We start from the raw sequence: 23609 nt of genomic DNA on the forward strand, positions 1-23609 counted from the left end.
CAAACGGTAAGGGCTAAGAAGTTGCAATTCGAATAAACTAACAGGAGGTCTCCAGTTCAGTTATACAAAACTTTGAAAAAATAATAAGAAGTAATGAAATAAGGAACCAAATACCCTTGTACTTTAAACAGGTACCACAAATTTTGAACATAATTAAAAAATTAAAGCTTTAAACATGAAAACTTACAATTTGCACCACTTGGTGTTTGAATTGGGTATAAAATCATGAGCTTGAATAATTGCTTCAAAAATAATTTGTAGTTGCTGCTATAGTTGCCGCTGAGATTCTGTTCTAATGAGTCAGCTGTGCGAAGATATTTTTTAGAAAATAATACCTAATACGAAGAGCTTTATATAAATATAAGAATACCACATGACTCTCAACATTTGGTATTTTTCACCCTTGTATTAACGCTACTAACAATGTTTACATATGCCTTGAATAAATTACACACGTGAATCATTAAATAAAAGTACCGCAGGGCGTATGCGTATCATTATTATTATTATTGTTATGTGCATTATTGCGGCAGAGCATTAACATCAACAACAACGACATAAAAAACCATAGCATTAAAAATCAACGTCTAATTGCCATAAAATAATAAAAACAACAATCATTTGAAGCGCCTGTATGAACAACTTTACCTTTAGGAACAACAGAGCCAGAACAAGAAGAAGAAAAGAAACTCAGAGCAGAAACAACAGTGAAATCAAAGGCAAAACACAAAATGGCTGCAGGAAATGATGTGACGTGACGCGCGGCTTTTGTTTATATTGGCTGCTGCTGCTGCTTCTTCTTTTTCAACTGCTGCTGCCCCTTGCTGTCCGCAATAACGACAACCACAATAACAATATGAACAGCCCTAATAGCAATAACAACATAACTTTTACAACAAATATCAACAAAGGTAGCCAGGTGGAAGAGGGGCATAGGAGAGGGACGCCGCAGTCACAGCGTCATTGAAATTGTCTTCGTTTATTATTATTCCACAAACAACAGAACTTGCCACGGTTCAACTTGAGTCGCTGCGCCTCGTTTCAACCTTTGCCATTTGGCTCTGCTTTTGTTTGTTTTACAGTGCGTTTTCAAAGCGTGCACCCAATGCAAATGGGTAATGGGGTATAATAGTTTTGTGCAAATCTATGAAAGGTATATTGTATTTGTGCAAAATCCAAATGTATGTAACAGACCCCACAAAGTATATATATTCGTCCGTCTTTCCGTATGTATGAACGCAAGGATCTCAGAACCTATAAGAGCTAGAGAATACAATTTTATATGTAGATGCTTCTAGTGCCTGCTCAGATCGAGTTTGTTTCCGATAATCGATAACTTACTCCGTTTCCAAGCAATCGATAATTCTGGGCAATTTTGGTAAATAATAAGAGCTGGAGTCACCAAACTTAATATATAGCTTCTAAAATAGAATATATATTTGCATTTGATGTTGGAAGAAGTGGGTTCAGGGTATCCCCTAGTCGGGAGCTCCCGAATAGAACCTCTTACTTGTTTGATATTACCATGCTTCTAATATTAGAAATCCTATTTGAAAAAGTAGATTCTCGCACTTTGACAAAACACACCATTTTTTGATATATAATTAAAATGTAATAAATATAGTGTGGGGTAAAGGAAACAGAAGCTTTTTAAAATATATCAAAGAAGCCCCAAGCTCAAGCCCTGAGCCCAGAGCTGATCTGCTTTTACAAATATTCAAACTTTTTTTGTCCTATATATATTTATATATAAAGGGTATCTTCTAGTCGAACACTTCCGACTAGAGGTCTCTCACTAGATGCTTATGAAGTCTTACAACGTGGTGCTTCTGGCACGTTCTCAAATTGTTGCCTACAGCCTCCGCTTCCGCTTGCTGTCTATATAGAGTTTGTCCTGTGACTGACTGCTTATTAAAACTGAGCTCGAGGCAGTTTAAATATCTATACGACGTGCTTTATAGTAAAGTGTAGCCTTCTTTAGAAACCCACATATATATGCAAATTCAGGTAGAACGTAACTTGCGATAGGAGCGAATAACAATAAGTGTAGTCGTAAATTTCAAAATACATAAAATCATAGTTCAGATAAAGAATTATTTTAAAGCTCTTATTATAATAATATGCTATACGGTCTATTATAGTTAGTATGTTAAAGCTTGAGATTTAAGGGAAGCTACAAAAACAGTATATATATAGTATAGTATATATATATATAGTATGGTCACATTCGAGTTGCATTAAAGATATCTTCAACAAAACTACCATCTAAAGGTTTGCTTTTCTACATAATTGCGTTTTCAGGCTTTGCAATAAATTTGTTTAAATTAATCATTGTGATTAAATTATGATAGCTGTGTTCCACTCCAGTATTCCTCTGCGGCTACACTTTCTTGTTTAGTTTTCAATTAATGACCTGTATTAAACCACTTTAATTGTTCATATTTTTCGGTATCTGACTTTACTACTATTATAATCCTCTGACTAATTTGATTTGTATTCAACGTGTTAGATTATGAGTCAAGCAGCTCTATGACCTCAGCTCTATAATCTCAAGCATTGGGCTTATCATAATAATAATTCTTATCAGCTGAGTGCACATTAAGCCGAATGGTTAACAAAATATAATCACGCTGTTTGATTTCTATTTGAAACTTTTTGTGATTTTCGATGAGCTCACTTAAGTTAAGCTGTGGGAAAATAATACCAAAACAAAGACATAAATATTTATACGCTTTCGAACGGCCTTAAAGTAAATGCTAACAACGCTTAACTAGCCTCTCAGATCTCTTAGAAAGTCCGTGGTCAAGTGTCTTTTGAGTACGTTCTATATTGGCACACATTTTGATGCTTTTGTTGCATTCTGCTTGTGGGCATTAGCTTAACAAGTAGACAGCTTAAATTGAATGCTTTTTGCACATTATCCATCCACCCACACATACAGCCACACACACCTGTTTAAAAGGAAAACCGCATTTGTTTTTTTGGGTCATTTTCAAAGCACTCGACGGTTTCGAGTGATTTTAATATGTACTCGAAATAAATTTGTGAAATTTCGTGTGTGCGCGACACTTTTTGTGCGTTATCAAAGCGATTGGAAAACAATTACACTTCTGACATTAATGGAGCATGCTCTTGACGCCGGCAGCAACAATACCAAGCTAAAACGCTTAAAGCAAGAGTGCACTACTAACTTATACCCTATAGCTGAGTCTGCACATACTTATCATATATGTGCTCTTCCTGTCGCTCACTGTTAAAATTATTTTAATTTTGTACAGACTGAAACATCTCAGAAATAAATTTATATATATTTTTGATTAGTATCAACAGCCATTCCGTCTGTCCGTCTGTCTCTTTCTGGGCAAGCTTGTCTCTCAGCTTGAAAGAAATTTAGCTCGTCTATCTTTTGCATGTGGTACTTATATCGGAGTTGGTCGGATCTGACCATTATATCGTAAGTCTGCCAAAGGAAAATCGATTGAAAAGTTCTTGTAGTATTACTATTCGTCTCATGTAATAATATAATCCTAATAAATAATCCTTTAGACATCGAACTACTATATCAATAAGTTGGAAGACTTGGTCAAAAATGGAATTTATTAATGGAAAGTTGTATATTTCGTAAAATATCTTGGCCAAACTCAATATTTGCAAGCTTCACTATATTCGTATATATATTTGTCCGTATGTCATTTTCGTCAAAATTTTTCTTCCTTTCATGTTTAAATAACATTGGTTCTTATTTTCGAAAATCAACTGATTTTCATTCAGATGACATATTTACTAGCTTCTTTTTCCATGGTTCAAGATTGTTTGCTTACTAAAGAGTTAGCCAGCGTATGATACATTTTTATATTGTTTCATGTAGCTACAGGGTATACACCTATCACACATATCATCGTTTTTATGCATAAACTTTTGCACTTTTTTTTCACACACACGCACACACAGAAGGGAGGCATAGTCGCATCTGCTCTTGGCAGCCGCGTAAAACTTTCATTTGTTTACACGGCACTCTGCCTGCTGCCCGGATAACCACATCAAAAATAACAAAACAAAAAAAAAACATACCACAAAAAATGTTTAAATTGATTTTCAAAAATTTTTAAATAAACAAAAACTCTGTACAGCGATTGTATTTACTTAGCGTGCAGAAAAATTTACATTTATTTTATTTTTTTATTTTTCAATTTGAATTTTGCTTTTATGGCAACCGACTTAAAGCTGTTCGCCAGGCGTTGCCGAGTGTTTAAGGGGCGATGCGCAGGCTAATGGTCGGCTTTATTAACATGATTGCCACGCCCACACAGCATCAGAATAGTGTGTGTGTGTGTATATGTTTGAGAGAAGGAAGCTTATCAATGAATCACTAAAGCATGTGATTGATGATTGAATGCGATGAGTGTGTATGTAGGTGTATGTGGAGGCAAGTAAGCATATATTTAGCCGAGTATCTGCGTTTGCATTTGTGTGCATGTGCGTGGATGTGTGGCACTCTTCAAATGTGGCTTCCGTGGCAGGGATTAGGCGCCAGCCGCCTGCCTAAAAGGCTGACAGCAGCCATATGCATGAGTGTATGAGTGTATGTGTGTGGCTGTCCTCTCATCAGCTGGCAGAAGACAGATTAAAAGTGAAGAGCTTGCAAAAATGCTGCCTGCATAAGGCTCAAGTTTGCGTCACAAATACACTATACCCTAAACAAAGTGGGGTTCATCAGCTGTGCCGTTTTGTTAACTTATGTATTATATCGAATATTATATGCACATACCCATGTCATTCATTGGATGAATGCATATAATTAAAGGGCACAAACTAATTACAAGTATTATTATCTTTATAAACTAATACCTGTTCCTACCCTATAAGTCTTTTTTTTAATTTATTGCTTTGATTTAGCTAGATGACACAAAATTGATATGAATTCTCATCGTAAACGCTTAAAATATCAAAACATTAAATGGATTGTAATTCCCGTTAACAAGAGAATTTCCGCTTCGTTGGCTTCATTTATCCTTGCTGCTGTTGTTGTTTGTTGTACCTGTTTGCTAAACAGGCAGCGGCAGGCATCATCAGCAGCAGCTGTTTCACAGAACCCTCCACTCCAACCCAGTTCTCTGTGCCGCAGCATTTCCCCTTGCCTGGCATAGACCAAAATGTTTACACATACGCGCGATTTTCTTTTAACAATTCATCAATTGCGCTAAGCGGGCGCAAAAAACTTTGACACTCGACGTGTGTGTTTGTTTGGCTGTGTGTGTCTGCTATAAGGTGTGTGTGCCGGGAGGGGCTGTAGTGGGGTTGGAATTGTGTAGTAGGGTGTTGAAGGCATGTGCAAAGTTTGACAACGTCAACAAGCCCTGATTCCCGCACCTAGCAATGGCATATCAATCATCGACAAAACTGCGTGAGTGTTGCCCACAGTTTCCCCAGCCATTTTGTGTGGGTATGTGTGTGTGTTAGCTTTAAAATATATATTTTACTTAACGCTTTTGTTCAAGCAACATTGAACGCTAAATACAATAACTCAAATTGATTTTGCAGCTCACACACACATATTATTTGCATGCCTCAATGGGCATTATTCATATGTCAGTTCGGTTGGGGTGGGCAGCGTTTCGTTGGTAGGGAGATGGCAATTAGTTAAAGTTCTTGAGAAGTACAAAATATGCTTGTCAATATGTCTTCCTGACTACTTCCTGCTAAGAAATCAACACAGCAAGAGATCATCAACATTATTTTTGATATAATATAAATATAAATAATGATTTGCGATTACAGATCCGCATTTTCGATCAAATAGCGTTTGACTTTGCAAAGGCGTGCCGTGAGCTCGAAACCGATAATTAACCAAAAAGTGAAGTTAATTTTTTCGCGGGATTTCCTCAGTTGCAGGTGGAATTTTCGAAATCGCTGAAACACGCATTTATCAAGTTCTTATGTAAAAAAAACCTAAAAAGCTTAAAGCTACACCAATAAATCCTTAAATCTTACTTTCTATCCAGGTAGCTTTTGTTTTTTGAAATATGTGAAACATGTCTCAAATGATTTTTTATACAGATACTTGCAAATTAATTGACCTCCATTTCCACTAAGGAGCAATGGATTTTTCGAAAAGTGTGAAACACCGGTCAAAATTTTTTGTACAAAAATCTTTGAAAGTCAGTTTGACGTCGATCGAATGGTAAGGTATGGTATGTGCAAAACCCTAGCAATATCGGACTACTATATTATGTAGCTGTCATAGGAATAATCGGTCGAAAATTAAGTTTTTTATGGAAAACTTTTGTTTTGTTTTTCAAGATATCTTGACCACACTCCTCGGCTTGCCTACAAAAGCCCTTCTTTCTCGTTTTTGTTGCATATCATGTGTATGGAATGTGACACTTTCACATGAAAGTTAAAATGAAAATTTTATTTAAACACGTTTTTAAGCATCGAACTGCAGTAAACATGGTATTAAATTAAAAAAAATATATATAATATAAACGCTAAATACATTGTTTTAAATATTAGCAAGGGCCATAAACAATGTTTGTTTTGTTTTTGTACATATCACGTATACGTCATGTGGCGCGCATTTATATGCAGCCCCCTTCCAAAAAAGAACCCCACATGCAAATTATTTAATTGATAAACAATATAACACGAAATTCGTTAATTTAATTAGGTGTCGCAAACACATTTTGTAGGCTTTGCGTGGGCATTTAGCCTCGAGCACTTTGCGCCTGAATAAGCCGATTGTAAATTTTCATGTATTTACCAATCGGACAGAACAGGGCAGGTGCAGCAAACAGTCGATAGGCTAAGGGCTTATGGATTTATATATTTATGAAAATTAATTAAGTAGACACCAGCAGCTTTTTATCTGCTACGAGCTAAACATCTATCAGAATAATAAAATAATATTGAAAAATCCAGGACCATAGATTAAATTGATGTAAAGTGATGCTAATTTAAGTTAAAGTGTCAGGTAGCCGAGATTTATATAGTGCCGCGGTGTGCAATAAATTTGCTCCAGTTGAGTGGGTAATCCAAACGCGAGCTGTGAAGTGTTTTAGCTAGGTCTATTGCGAATTCTTGTCAGCTTGCATAGGCAAGCACAGAGTGTACATGATTTATTTTCATTGGAAACTTTGTCTTAAACAGTGGACGTAAAACTTTTACGCACACCTTATAAAGCAGCTGGAAAAACTGATGGAAGAATCAGCAAAGTAGCAAACTCAGCGCAAAAATTTTAATCTGAACATTACAAAGTTTTGCGAAATGAGAAAAAAGAGACAACGGCTGCTCCTGCTGCTGTTCCTGCTGGTTGTCCGCCTGCACTTATCCTTTCGTCGCCTCTTTCGAAAATGCAGTCATTAATTTGCAGCTTACAACAGCAGCCGCAGTAGTAGCCAGCGCTGTCGCCTTCGAGGCGTGGCCAGCGCGTTATATATGCAAAAAATGTAAATATAATTAAGACGCCGCCGTAATGGCCAACCTTAAGCTTAAAAAATGAGTCGGCCTGAAGCTCTGCCCGTCATCTAACATTGCCTCGGGCCATTTTTTATGCCTGCCCGCTAACTCCCCCTCTCCCGCGAAATTTAATTTGTTTGCGCCGGCTCGGTGACAGTTACTTTGCCGCTACAACAAACTCAGCTAGCCGCCCCACAGCTCCAAATGGTATTTTGCCATTGCATTGGCACGCGATCATTAGTCAAGGCAACTGCTACAGCAGTGGCAGTAACAGTACCATTAGCAGCATTGAGGAGGAAACGTAGCTGCAATCGCAGCTACAGCTTCGCCTGTCACTTGATGGAAACTCAGCGTGGCAAATGAAATCGCCACCTGCCAACCGTTGCCCAATGGGTCGCAGTAGTTACAACATTTTGCTGCAACTGCTTTTGGAATGCACCTTCTGAATAATACAGAAGCTTTTGTCAAGGCTTTCAACAAATGCTTTTGTCAGCTTAAATCGGAAAAAGTAAACGATGAAGCACACATCAATTATTAATTGCAATTAAATTGCTATTTGCGGTTTTATTTTATATTGTTTTGTTAGACAACAAACATTACCAATTAACTATAATAACTATAACAATATAAAAATAAGGATTATTCATAAGAGACATATTTAAATATAAATAAACCGATATATTTAAAATAGTAAAAACATTTTTTGTATCCGCATTATATTGTGTTCAGACCATGCGGGCTCTTTGTGGCACATATGTCAGTTCATGCCTTACTTAGTGCCACAGGTACTCTCCGACCTTGTGCGACCTAATTTTTTGTTTCGAATCATAGACATTACATTTCCAGATATTTCCCAATAGTATCAAGTTACATATACGTATCGATTTTGTGAAAGCCGTGAAACACCTTACAACTGATATTTATAAATTAAAATATAAGAGCTAAGCACCTCTCTCCAGTTCGAACTTCTTTGAAAATGATTTGAAAATCGAATGGTAAGCAAAGCAAGTTTTTCACAATTCTCATTTCAGTTAGTCTGGACAAACAGTCCTTTACACAGAGTCATACATTTTTGAAAATAAAAACATGAATAAAGAATGCTAAGCTCACAACATTATTATCATAATTTTCGGGAAATGCTTTCAACTTTCACTTTGAAGTTAAAAATGTAAAATATTAATTATGCAACATGTAAAAGTGCCTTTGACAATTTTCGCAAAAGTGTGGCCAAGCATTTCACGTAGCTAACATTATAATGCATTTAATTTAATACTCTTTACTCCATCACAGGAAAGGTACTTTTTTAGTGTGCTGGTTGCGTGTTTTGTCATGGCGTTGGCAAATTAAAAGTTTTCCCTATTCTACTTTATAGTCCCGATTAACTGAGTTTTATATATAAATTAGTTGCTCGAGTGGCAGTTTGCTAATTAGACAGGTAAAAGTTTCAGTCAGGACGAACTTCTAGCCAAAGCAAAGCAAAATTCAGCTGCAAGGCAAAGTGTTTTGCTTGTTCAACTGCCAGCTACTCTGGCAGGGAGTCTGACTGTTGGCTACTCCCACGTTATCGTAATCCCACTCGTTTTCTATTATATTATTCCCGCATTGTACTCGTGCCAGCGACATAATTATGTGCCGCCAATTTGCATTGCTTACAATACAATCGCCAGAAAAGGCCATAACAATTCACAAAGCACAAAGCAACGGCAATGGCGATGTCGGGAATAGCTCACTAAATGACTAGTAGCTTGGTGAATACATAATACTCTAGCCACAAGATATTATTAAAATAAATTGAAGATATTAATTATTAATTGAGGACACATCTGATTTATTTTAAAATATTGATAATGCTTCAATTTTAGGCTTAAAGATTTTATGATCTACTTTTAATGGGTTAAGGGTTCTCAATTTGTATGTGTGTATTTTTATATTATATTATATTATATATTTTACATATTATATTTTAATTTTTATCCAGGTAGAGTTTAAATTAGTCAAGTTTTTTTGCTCCAATCTCTTATCATTGTCTACCCTTCATGTGTAATGGTTGGAGTTTACATATCTTTTACACTCCTCTGAGCCAGTAAGAGTATTTAAATCCGCTAGAATAAAATATATATTTTCTGAACTTGGCTATATTAAAATGATATAGCAAGATATAAATTTGTCACAACCCAGAAACAATATAAAATTGGTCTTCCACAAGCGTTACACAGCGTATGATAATATTCAAATAGCCTTCCAACAGCAAAGGTATAGAAAAGATATTGTGCAGCAGTTATTTCAACACCTTTGTGGGACACATACACACACACACACACACTACCCACACTCACCACAATGGCTTTGGCCAATGACCAACGGTTGCCGCTTCGCGGGGCCAAGCGGCTAGTGGCAGGTGGCACGGCACGTTGCACGTAGGTGCCAGAGTGGCATGCAAAACAAACCGAAGCAAACGCCGACGCTACATTTACAAAGGCCATAGATAAAAATCTAAAGATAACGGCAAATTGCTGTGCTACAAAATCGTTAACTGTAATTTACCGCATTTCAAATGCGGCCCAGTATTCTTCTTCCTTAGAGCCAGCGCAATTCCTTCGCCTGCAAACGGTTATGAATGCAGTCGGTCGACCCGGCCGCAATGTAAATTTAATTGCGATTTTTTACTCCCTTACCTATGTTTCCCTCCCTATCTATCTCTTTGTCCCCCTCTCTCTACCTCTATGTGCCTCTCTCCTTTTCTTTTCGCCCTTTAGACATATTTACAATTACAGCAACCGCAAACATGGCACAAATTGCGCACATACAATAAATGAGGCACGGAATTATGCATTATGTTGTGCCACGGAAGTGTTCACAGATTGGCCAATTGTCTAAAGCCAACACTTGACACTAATTTACAGGGTATATTTGGTATGTATGCAAAGTTATCGTTATCTCGCAACCGCATTTAGAGGCTAAATAGCTCGTTGTTTTTTTGTGAGCCACTTAATATTAAGCGTACGCCGAGTCGTTCAGCCTGCAAATACTTTGCATCCATAACCTTACTTGGCGCTTGGCTCAGCTGATATGCATCTGAGGTGGGCATTTTGCTGCTATGTAAAAGTGTGAAATTTTAATTGAAATTCTTCCATTTGCTGGCGTAACACACGCACACACACGTACATACCCATGGCAACGGCTTGTTGCAAATTAGGATATGTTCAAGTGGTTGTCAAAAGTTTAAATGTGTCAAGAGCAGCGCTTCGAAAACTCTGTAAATTATAGAAACTAAAAGTAGCTAGAAAAAAACACATTTGACAATTTGCTCTTTAAGCATATATACATATATTGAGATAAAATTACCAACAGGTGTTTTAGGAAATTATCTTTTACAAAGCTGGAAATTTGTTGTACCATGTTTTTACATTCATGACCTTCAGTTTCTCTGTAATTTTTCTTAAAAAATGAATAGCGTTTCACAGTTTTCGCAGCAAACCCTAGTGTACACGTGAAAAGGGCTCAATATTAGAGAAAAGTGATAGATATAGTTCGAAGACAACTGCTTGATCTGAAAAAAAAGCCAAATAAAACATGACCATTAATTATGTAATGTCAATTTTGGAGAGATAGAAGAAATATATTTAGTTTAAAACTTAATGTTCTGCTATGGAGCAATACAAAAAAGTTAACATGAGCATTAAAAGCGTATACCATATATATATTTATTTATCTTTATATATTGGCTATATCTGGGCTATAAGCAATAAACACAACTTAAAAGCAATATCAATGGCTAATGCTCTTATTTATTATACACCAGCAAATCTCGGTGTGTTTATAGTCAGTTGTATTTTGCGATTCTTTTTATCGCATCAATTGTCTATGCAAAACAACAAAGCAGTCCCAAGTATTCATCATACGCCGCGTGGGCCTGGGCCAAATAAAAACACTGTAAATTAACGTATGTACGAGTTCTATTTTGCATTTTGCGTCCATTCGAGCACACTTAAGGCATCTACTCTATCTGAAGTCTATCCATCTTGGGATCGGGTCGGGCAGCCGCATTTGAAAAGTGTTTCGCCGCGGTTATTGATGTTGATTGATTTATAAACATTTCAACGCCGCAGACGGGGCAAATTAAGTTGTAGCCAAAACAATAAACAAAATGAAATTAGCATTTCGCTATGTTAGCTAGGCCGGTGCTGCTGCTGGTGTGGTTGTCGAAGACGTTGTTGTTGTTGCTGTCACAGGCACTCATAAGACAAGCAGCAGACAGCAGCAACGGGAGCTATAATTCCCTTCAATATTCATAACACACAGAGACTGAAAATTGTGATCGCCCACCCGCTGGTTAGCTTGGTCACAACGAGTGACTACTGTGCTCATCTTGAGGTAGGGTGGGGCCCAGCATCAATCAAGCGGCGCTTGCAGACACTGGCCCCCCAGTTGACGGTTCTTCAAATTTTAATGAAATATTCTGTTTGCCGCATGTGCTCATATGTCACTGCCTGCCCCTGCCCTAGCCACAAGGAATTGCTGCCACTGTTGCTTTATGTAGCTGCCACATAAGCAACGTTCAAATTTAAATTATACTTTACATTCTTGGTTAACAGCTTGGCTAATTTCAGTCATGTATTTTCATTTCTTGTGAAGCCGAAAACGAAAACCAAATCAAATTAGAAGGTTCGAAAAAAAGCGCTTTTGCATGTTGCGCTGTAATTAAAGCATTTCCGCTGCAATTCAACATGCGGCTAAATTTCCGAGAATGAATTTGGCAGCACCTTCACGAGGGTATATCCGACTCGACAATGCCCTACTCAAGGCGCTAAACGCACTTCCGTTGTAGTAAGAGAAAGTGTAAATGAGTAAGTGAAAACTCCCGAAAATCAAACTACAGTCAAACTGCGCTATAGTCACAGAAAAAAGGTAAATTTGGATATGTCACAGCTTGTCATAGGGAATACATACTCCTTAGCTAATTGAACTAATTTGCTTTGGTTAACATGAGGCGTCTGGGGTATAGTCAATTGCCGGTTACAAATAGCTCACGTGCTCGAATGCCTTATTGAATTTTATTTTAAACGAAACGATGGGGAATTTTTTTCACATTATATCCCTTTACTTTTTGCCGACAAATTCATTATTGCGTCGTTGTGTGCTCATAATTAGCGCTTAAAATGAAAATAAAATGAAACTAGAAGCAACGCTTCAACACACCGAAGATTGAATACTCTTAGCATGAAAATTTGAGAGAGTTGAGAAGTCCATCATTAAAGAGCTTGGTAAGGACATTAACGGATGATGCTCATCAAGAATATATACATATACACATATTATTGTTAGATATCGTGACAAAGTCTAAATACCCTCGAAAGGGGCATAAAAAAGCATGAATTTCATTCTGTAAAAGCTGCTGCTGCTGCAGCTGCAGTTAGTGACCGCCAGGTGGCTCTCGGGGTCGTGCACATTGGCAATTAACCAGTTAGGGCCTTTGGACCCAGTTGCTGCCCTGCCATTGCTATATAAATTAAATGGCTGGCTAAAAAGCTGACAAAGGCCAAATGCCGAGTCCTTGGGGAAATTTAAACACACACACCCACATACATTTGTTCACATGTGTTAGTGAATTTAAAATCAGCTTAGTTGCCGTTGGCTTTAAATTCAATTTGTGCTACAGTCGAAAGTTTGCCTACATAAAAATATATTCAAAATTATCTCTAAGATCGGCACATAACAGAAACAAAATTTGCTCAGATTTTTATCTGCTTGCCCAGATACATACTTCATAATTCTCAGCTTGGACTAAGATGCCGCGTCAACGCTCAGGTAGTGCCACGCCCAAGTCTTCAGCCAGAAGCAGCAGCAGTCGCAGCGGTTTCACGCCGTTCACTGGCGGCTCTAACAGCAGAAATCTGCCTGCTGTCCAGCCCAAAAAGGAGACCAAACCGGATCCAGCACCAGCTCCTGCTGCAGCTCCTAGCTCCGGGCGTTCTACAAGCGATGTGATGAAGGATATGGCAGCCACGGCGGCTGGTGTAGCCGTTGGCTCTGCCGTGGGTCATGCTGTGGGTGCTGGAATAACTGGTGCATTTAGTGGACGTGGCCAGGCGGCAACTGAGCAGCCGGCGGCAGAGAGCAAACCACGCAGCGAACTGGTGGAGGAGGGTCCTTGTGCGGCCGAGATCCGCCAGTTCCTCAAGTGCAGCGAGGAGAACAGCGATCTGACCGTCTGTCAGGACTTTAATGAGGCTATGAAAAAATGTCGCCAACGCTACAATATTTAAGTTTTTGAATGCCATGGACAATTGATAGAGAGGGATTGAAAGAGAGGGGGAGATTAGGAAGATTCGCTTTAAATAATTCTAAATTTTGCAAATATTTCAAGGTTGCCAATCAATTAAACAATTTTTTGGGGTTTTAAAAAAAATTTGTTTGTATTCTAAATATGAGGTTCTATAAAGGGGACAAAAAAAATGGATTTTATTATGTTTTACTTTTGCATCCTTGAAAAAAATGTTGTTCCTTTAATTACAGCTTCGGGCATTATCAAAATTGTATTTTGTGGAAGCCAACGGTTGCCAATTAAAATATTTTATGTGTCGCACACGCATTGCCCTTTTCACTGTCACGCTCTGCTGCTGCCCCCTACAAACCCCACGACAGTTCACAACCAGCTCAATTTATTTTTAACACTCTTCAACTGACTGCTGCATATCCTTGAAACCCTTTGTTTTGCCTTCACATGCGCATTCAGATCTGTGCTCTGGTATTTATACCCTATGCATGGGGTATTATCAGTTCTTTATCAATTATTCTTAATTGTTATATATTTTTTAGTTATAGGTAGAATAGTCTCAAATTAAATGTTCATTTAAACTTCGGCATGCCGAAGGGTTGGATATGTTTTTGAATATATATAAAAACTGCATGCTTTTTCTATAAAATGCATGCTTTTTCTATAAAATACAAAAAAACGCTTAATAAATTAATCATGTAGTTGAGAACTTTTTTCTGAGATAAAAAAAAAAACAATTAGATTTCAAAATTGCACAATTGTTGGCTTTACACTATTAATAGTTCTGATAGGATATTAAAACCTCGGTTAGCCGAAATATATATTTTTTCTTTTGTGTTCATTTTTTGTTGTTGTCATTTTCAGTTAATTGTGATTTTGTTTACTGGCAACCCCGGCGCTCATCTCTGGGCCTTGGCTGGGCTTCTGTTTGTGTTGTTATTTGGTCTCCGCTTTGGTGCATATTTACTTAAATTTTGTTTATTTTGTTTTTCTAACGATTTTCGCGTTCGACGCGCTTTTCATAGCCCGTTTCTTTTTTTTCGTTTTGTTCTTCAACGGAGCAAAACTTTTTCATTAGGACTTTTTTTTTTGTTTTTTCTGGGTGTTTTTTTATCTGCTTGGCTTGCGCGTAATTAAGCCCGTGAAATGTTTTGGCAGCGCCGTCAAGCGTTCTCTTCGTCTACTCTCTACCCAGAGACTATACCCTTTTTAATTTTGAGCACATTTTCGCGTACGCCTAAGAAGTGCAGGAGCGGACAATGTGGGTGGGAATCGCTTAAGCATGTATTTGCCTGTTGCCCTAAACGCTTTGTCTGCCCTAATGAAAACAAATTTAATTTTTGGCAACAGCCACATCAGCGACAACGACAACATCAACAGCAGCGCAGCTAATAAATATTTATTATGTTCTCAACAAATCCCCAGCTTGTTTCTGCTCCCTGATTTAGATGAGTCAGGGACAGGCATTGCACCTGCCACCGTGCGGCTGCCCCAGAACTGGGTGGGTTTTTTATGTGTGTGTGTGTGTTAGTGTGGATTAACCAGTCAGGCATTTGATATTGCCAGAACATAATTAAGAAACACACCGCAGATTTATAAATAATTCATCAATCGAATACTATGTTTACTCATGTGCGAAATATCCTTTTTTATTCAATTTAATATGTTCATCCATTTATCGACAAATATACATAAATGTAAATAAAAATCATTCTACAATTAAAGCTTTTAATTTTTAGCCTGTTTAAAATTCACAACAATATACTCAAACCATTTTTCATAATAATAAATTCTCTTCAACTGCTTTTAAAAGTCTCAAAATAATGAAGCTAATGAAACCGAGATTGTATTGACATAAAAGTTAACCGATAAGCCATGAACCAACATCTGATATATCACATTAAATACCAAACGCCAAAAGATTCTTTCACAACTTTAAATCAATTTATGCTCCATAAATCCCACAGGAGAGCTCCCAGCACTTCAGTTGCAATAATTCCATTGGGATCTGTCGTTAATAGCCTTGAAAGGACGATGGCAACGATATCAGTTGAGTTGTTGGCCGAACATTTTCCACGCGTTGTCCGTGGATATGAAAAAGAAATAAATGCACTGCTGGCAACTGGCAACACACTGAAAAATAACACCGAAAAGTTTTGAGGAAAAGAACATAAAAAATGCCAAAAAAAAGTAACATAAAAAAAGGCAGGCAATCGGGCGCGAACTTTTTTTTGTGCGGGGTGTGAAATACGATATGGCAAACACGGCGCAATCAAAGGACGATGCGCTGTGTGTCCATTCTTTTTATTTTTTTCAATAGCAGCAAGTGATGGGCGTGGTTGTTGAGCAAACAAAGACAAAGGCGCTGCAGGCTATCAGAATGAGGTGCTGAATTGTCTTTGCCAGAAAAGCTTTAAACTGAAATTCACTTATTTTTGAAAGTCAGATACAATTTCTCATATTGAGTTATTTTTTGGTAAATTTCGGGCGGTTCTCGTTCGGCATTTTTATTTGATGTGGTCTGTGGTGCACTTAATAATCAATCAGTCGTGAATATGCTAATGAAAATCAAATCAAATCAAATCCAATAAATTTCCAAGTGTGCTGCCAATCGACGCGTGCACTGCAATAAATTGCAACAAAATTGTGTAACCAAATTGGTTGAATGGCCAATAAGTGCATTTGACAGTGCTGGCGGATATAGTGTATTTGTGTATGTGTATGTGTATGTGTGTATGTTTATGTATGTGTATGTGTGCGTGTGCTAGGGCGTGTCAGCTTGACATTTTAGTCAAGCTACAAATTTATGTGCGGCAAACTTTGTCAGAGCGCCGACAGCGGAAACGGAAATGCATTTCCGAAAACCGGAACTGTTCTTGGAATACGAATTGCAAATGGCAAGGTCTTGACAGAGTTGCCAAACCAAAAAAGGAAAAAAAATTACAAATTATTACAGAAATCTTGACCGTCTTCACCATTTAAAGACCGTCCACAACTAAGCTAGCCAGACTCCTGAGGGAATGGGGGACATAGAGCTCAAAGGGGAGCTAAAGATATTGCATGGTTGGGGGTACTAAATATGTGCATATGTATGTGAAAGTGCTAGGCGAAGAAAACTGCCAGACATTTTAAAATATTTGTAGCTTTTAGTCGATTAGTCATTTTGTCTGTCATGCAGAACATAGGGTAAAAAGCAAAATTAAAATGTACATGAATATGAAAATTTGTATAACAATTTGACATTGTTGACCACAGCCGCAATTGTTGCGGCTGAGGCGACAAAGAGTAAAGTTAAATATTCAATAAATAATATAAATGCTCGCAATTTTTTGTTCAAAATATTAGTTGTTATTGGGTCTGTGACCCAACAAATACGCTCTGCCATGCCTCTAATCCAAAATGTATATTAATTAGTTACCAACACGCATACGCAGTGTTAGCCTAGTTACTTGAGCTAGTTCATTTCACTACGAAATGAAGCGTCTTAATTAAAAACAAGTGTAAACTAAACTTAGCAGCCACGAAACCCCCATAACAGTCATAACATGCATACCTCCCCAACTGTGCTCACAATAATTTGCATATTAATTAAACCTTTTGGCCAAGAGCAAAAGCAACAGCAAACAAAAACAGGCAAGAGGCAAGCCCAAAGGCTAAAAGGTCAAATACCAGATGTAGTCCCACCGAACCACAAGCATTAGCTGACCAACACACAAACATACACACGAACTGCCAATGAGACACCTCATTAGATTTTCGTAGTATACTTTTGGGAGCGACCAAAACAATGCAACTTGAGGTTGAGCCACGCCACGTGGCAGAGCAGAAAACTCAGAAAAAAATAAAACAAACTTTTTCGTCGCCTCATAAAGCAGCCTTTGAGCTCATAAAATTTTCAATAGAAATTTTGTGGCCAAACAATTTGCCGTCAACATTGTCGTGGGGTCCTGAAATTTATCCGTGTCACTTAAATATCAATTTAATTTCCATAATAGGGCCCCAAAGTCAGCCACACACAAACACACTAACTCACTCGCACACAGAAAAGGCGAACCAATTTATTGTTATCGGCCAAGTGACAGCGCGCATTCTCCAGGGATTTGGCTTGTGATTGACACTTGCCTAAGAATAGCAGAAACCCATTTGGCACACTCACCCAGCTGTCCTCGTGGGCTGTGCGGATAAGTTTATCGCTTTAGATCAAATATTGTAAAAGTAGTCGAGTAAATTTGGATCCGAGAACCACGAGCAATCAAATCGGAGAAGACTTGTGCTAAGTGCAACTATTGTTAATTTTATTTGTCCAGCACTTGCCCCATGAAAGTTGGAACCAAAGTGCTGCTAAAACAAACCAAACACTAAACAAAGAGAGTACAGAAACACTTTATCAAAGCACCGAATTGTGAACTACTCTAATAATAAGCAATATCTGAAAATTTTACTGCGAGTGGTTCATGATATTTTGCTGACAACATATTTTATTATTTTTAACTCTTTGGCTTACCTTCAAAAAATAAAAATATATATTTGATTTAATTCAGCAGCCGAGTTTCATAAGTTGCACTCAAGAGATTTGTAATGCACCAAACCACCACCAAACCAATGAAATCATTATATCAGTGCACGACTATATTATAAAGTTGACTAGAGACAATCGGCAAAATATCCAAGCACTGTATGAAATTACAGCTTGTTGTAATATAAGACACATCCATGTTATGTCTTTCAGGGTATTAAATGTTACACGCTCCAAAAACAAACACAATTTCTTGCTATTTTTGTCAGCTCTGCTAATAGTAATAAAACCTTTGCCAAGTGTATAAATATAAATGGCGTGCACATTTATATAGATGTGAAATAGTGTGGCAACAACGACAGGAACTAAATCCAAGCGTCCATATATATACTTATTCTTATACAAACATGAATAAACTATATGCGCGAGTGTTTGCAAACAAATGACAATAAAAGCGAACTTAAAAGTCCATTAAAAATGCTTCAGCGACATTTTGCAATTGGCGAGCCACGTCGAGTGAGTCACGTCTCTTCCATCTCCCCTGAACCCGACTGGCAGTCATTTGAGCCAGAGCCGTGCCGCACACTGTTGCTGCGGTCGTCGCATCATCAGAGTCACTGACAATAAAGAAAAATCTGTATATATGACGCATTAGTCACACGGCAGCAGACAGGAGCTTTCCCCACCAACATCAGTAGCAACATTTGCTGTTGCTGTTGACCGGTTTCCACGGCCTGCTCTAATGGCATTTCTGATGGGCTGCGGTCGCATTTGACGATGATGGCGATTTTGATTGGCGATTCGCTGGCTGGCCCTTGCATGGATTAGTTCCCAGTTACCACAACTTTTTGTTGTTTACACAACAGAGATAATGGATAGAGGGGGAAAGAGAGGGTTGGGGAAAAACAGCAGTCAAAGTGCAAAGTGTGTGTGTGTGTCTATATTGACAACTTTTTTGCCATGGGCATGCTCGAACAACTAAATAAAAATATAAGCGAAATAAAGCCGAAACGCAATGAAATGAAACGGAATGGAACACAGGGTTAGAACCTTGCGCTTCATGTTAAGCCCTTAGAAAAACTTTCTGACTAACTAGTGACGTGACATAATTTGTGCTAATGCCAAATGAGTTTCAGTCAACACGTGTGTCTTCTTTCTCTACCTCTCTCTGTCTTTTTCCATCTGTGTGTGCATACACTAGGCTGCAAGGGTGCAAGCGCGGCAAAGTTCTTGCATATATCATTTATGTTACATCCGAACAGCATAGTAGCTGAAAAAAAAGCACACATTTGAATTGTAAATTGCTGCCAGAGCTAAAACGTTTTACTTGTTGTACAGTGTTTCATCAGGTGTTTCAATTAGAGAGCTTTGCTACCCACTTCCGCACAAGCAGCTGAGCAAATTACCCAGGCAAACGTGCAACTCACAGATGCAGTTACATTTGCAGCTACAGATGCAGATAGAGATATATGTGCAGCCACCGATACAGATACGGATACATTTGTAGTTGCAGCTTGTTGCGGTTTATGCTATGAGCAGCGGAAATTGTGTGAGTAGATCAGCAATTTGGACAAAAAGTACTGCAGAGATTCAAGTTGCTGTTTTGTATTTCTTTTAAAAGCGGGTCTGTTCAATTGGGCTAAAGTGAACTGTATTTATGCTGGCATTGTTTTGACCAAGCTGAACGCTGAGTGCGCTGGTTAGTTAGCCAAGCGGTTTGCGAGCGGTGGGTTCACTTGATGCTTGAGCAATGTGCACAAAACGCGGCTCCACTCGACCAAGGACCAAATGCAACCTCAGCTAATTGGCACTTGAGTGCAAATATACTAGCTGAATTGGACTCGTTCAGTTTTTGTTGCTGTTGTTAGCTGTGGCCAAGAGAGCGAAAGATGCTGCTCAGCGAACGGATTTATTTGGCTTGCCACTCTATAACTAACAATTGGTATTTCGGTAGTCCCATGCTGCAGCTGTTACTATTTCAAGTGCCGAGCTGCTACTGTAGCACTCCTCGCTCAGCCTTTGGCTGCCACGCCTTGCTGCCCGCTGTCAATAGATTGGCGGCTGCTATGTCAGCGCCCGTCGGCAGCAGTTTCTCTTGTAGCCGCCAACGTGGCGAATACGCATTACAAATTTGTGTTTGCTCAATATTTCATGGTGATTTCGCTCGATCCACTTTTTTTGTGGGCAACAATGTGCACTTACTCAAGTGCCGCGTCGTAAAACTTTTATAAATTGCAACGTCATTGCGTTGGAAATACGACGGATTTGTGCGAAACTTTGCTTAGTACAACGGAATTCACATCTCACAGTCGCAACAACAACAACTAGTTGAAGGTAAAGTATAGGCAAGCTACTCGCAACTTTCTCATGCTGCAACAAACTTTCATTCAAAAACACGACGAGACGGCGACATAGGGACACACACGCACTCACTTACCTACACACACACACACACACACACACCTATACACGCTTAGACCGCTGTTGTTGTTCTGGCTGCGGCTTTTACCATTGGTGGAACGCACAAAACTTTTTAATTAAATTCCCGCACCAGCAGCAGCAGCCGCACTTGAGTTGTTTTTTTATGAGTCCACTTGAGGCCAGTTGCAAAAATTCTTTAGTTGACAAGTTTGCATAAAGTTATAAAAGACTATTTTTAGGTTGTTAAGAGTTGTTGTCCAATTAGCCGCACTGCGTCCAATTTGGCTATGCACCTTGTTGAGCCCCAATTTAATGGCCAGGCATATGTATGTGTGTGTATAAAAACAGAACGCACTGGAAAACATTTCTATCGTTTCTTACAAATACACCCCTTAAAGTATTCAGAACCTTCTTGAATATGTTTTTAGCTTTTCTTTGCTCATGAACATGATGAATTACCTAGAAATAATTGAAGATACAAATATTTTATGGTATTATCGATTAGTTTTATAGTTAATAAATATATTATTTTCTTATTTATTTTCCAGTAGAAATTAGTGTTTAATCTTAAGTCATATCTTCTGTCGCAGTGCTATAACGAGCGAGCGCACGATTTGCAACTAACTCTGTCAAATAAATTAAATGGGCATCATATAGTATATTGGTCCATGTGATGGTAACATACTGATTGACTAATAGCTGCACTCAAAAGTTAGTATGTGATTTTATTATACATATTTAATGCCAACTGCACATCTAATTATGAAACATTTTTCACTCAACCCTATTCCAAAAAGAAAAACACATATATTTTTTTTTTAACAAATAAGTGATTGCTGGTAATTATTATAATATTAGTTACAGTTAAGTCATAATTATAATATAATATATATCGGAATATTCTACACTACTGTAAGAATCTGCGAGTCGGAATGATGACGCGATGAAATTGCCTACTTAAGGGGGAAAAAGGTTCGCATATTTTATCTGTACTATGCAAGAAATCAACTGTTGCTGCGATTTTTTGTTGTTTGCTTTTAATGCAAATTTCAGACTCGTGACCATTGGCCCCTCAGCATTCGTCAGCGGCAGCAACAGGCAGGCAGCGCAGTTCAAAGGCAAAAGCAACAGGTGACTATTTGCACTAGGGCCCCCGGCTGTGTTCCTGCCAATGCCAATGCTGGTGCAGCTGCAGCTCGCAGAAGCTTTACTAGGACCAGGCGACCGAGTGGCTTCTGGCATCCTTTCAGCTAAAAGCTTGCGCTACTTCTTCCATTTTTTGTGGTGCACATTTTGCCGGGGCTGACGAGCCAAGGAAAACGCTTGCAGCGGGCGTGTCAGAGTTTGTGGGCGGCATGGAAATAGGTAAAATCAATTAAAAAGGCAAATGCAGAAGTGAAACTAATAGCGTTAAGGAGCAGAATATCTTTATAGAAGCCAGTGCAGCGTTATAATTAGAGGAAAATATGTAAATATTTTGTATTTCATTTTATCTCATCACTGAATAATGAATCAGCAAACAAGAGAGATGGGTTATTTTAGGCATGCCGAAGATTAAATATCCTTGTAGAGAAACGGCTTGCATATATGCGAGGTGATTTATGAAGCTCGTCATTGGTGACTTTCATATCTTGAGAGAAAATATTTCATACTAAGAAACATAATATAGTACTTAGATTTTCACAAGAATTTGCATGTAGGTAGATTAAGATATCTGCATCTTAATAAAGGGAGTGTAACGAAATTAATTAACGCTGAGTTTGGTTAGGATATAGTGAAGAATGAACAGCAACAAAATCTATTCTATCTATATTTATGAACTGTCTGCAACAGGAAGAATAATCTTTGCCAAGATTCTAACTATGCGAACCAAGCTTACATAATAGAAGACATTCGTTAATGGAATATATATAATATATGCCGAGATCTCACATTATGTGATTGATAGTACCCTTTGCAAGGGTATACTCAAAAACATCTGGTGTTTTTTTTGGTTCGCAAAGTGGCTGCTGGTTTATTTATAGCAGCGACGACCTCATGACTAGTCGAAAAGTTATTTGGATTTGGAAGAGCATAACCCAAAGTGCCTTAATGGCAATGGACAAGGCATCAAACTTTCCAAGCTTTTCCGGAAAATTGCGTGACCCCACAAATGACATTTGCACCTGTCGCCAATTGTTCTATTTTCGCCCTTTTGTCTGCGTGTTCAGACCACGTCATATGAACATCAATGAATAACACACGTACTCTGGCCTAAAGGCCAAATGTTTATTTAGAAAGCAAAAATACAAAATTGTCTTTCATGTTGCTGGTGATTTACCTTGCATTAGATTTAACTTTAGCTTTGTTGTGCCGATTAAAACATGTGCCCAACTAGTTGAAATTCATTTCGAGAAAATAAATAATAAAGAGAGTTGTAGCCTTTTGAAGTATTTCAGTGACCAAGTTAATAATTATTGCATACGGAAACGGAGAAGTTCAATACATTTACTGGATCAATTTTTAAGCAAATCCAGCCGACTTCTATCACACTAGAGACAAGCTTGGAATTGAATTGGAATTAAATTTTGTTGCATAGTGTTACTATAAATATATTACTTAAGATGTAGTTAATTTAGTTATATCTGCGCAAACAAAATATATGCGTACAATCTGTATGCTCATATTTGAACAGACACTCGAATAATTAAATAACCAAGTAGATATCAATTTGACTTGCAAGTGTATATATTCTTCGGCACAAACGAAATAATTTCAGTTACTCTTTTACACATTTTTTGCAAATTTGTAGACTGGAGGGGCATTTTTTGCTAGATTAATTTTTCTTTTAAAACTTTTCACCTTTTTGTTTTCCGCTCTACATTTAGAATGGATTTTTGGTTTTTTGTCATGGCACACAGTAAAGTTTTTTGGAGGAACACAACGCCACATGTTAAAAAT

The 23609-nt window shown here is 37.9% G+C and overlaps 2 protein-coding genes across 2 annotated transcripts in view; both read left to right on the forward strand.

Moving 5' to 3' along the window:
* Positions 1-23609, forward strand: part of 5-HT7 (5-hydroxytryptamine receptor 7) — a 72390-nt gene that overhangs the window by 26844 nt on the left and 21937 nt on the right. The window lies entirely within an intron of this gene.
* LOC6632882 (coiled-coil-helix-coiled-coil-helix domain-containing protein 10, mitochondrial) lies at positions 13103-13915 on the forward strand. The gene has a single exon (XM_002055898.4). It carries the CDS (start codon positions 13245-13247, stop codon positions 13719-13721), a length of 477 nt encoding a protein of 158 aa, XP_002055934.1. The 5' UTR covers positions 13103-13244; the 3' UTR covers positions 13722-13915.

Source organism: Drosophila virilis, chromosome 2, assembly GCF_030788295.1.
Source record: "Drosophila virilis strain 15010-1051.87 chromosome 2, Dvir_AGI_RSII-ME, whole genome shotgun sequence".
NCBI lineage: Eukaryota > Metazoa > Arthropoda > Insecta > Diptera > Drosophilidae > Drosophila > Drosophila virilis.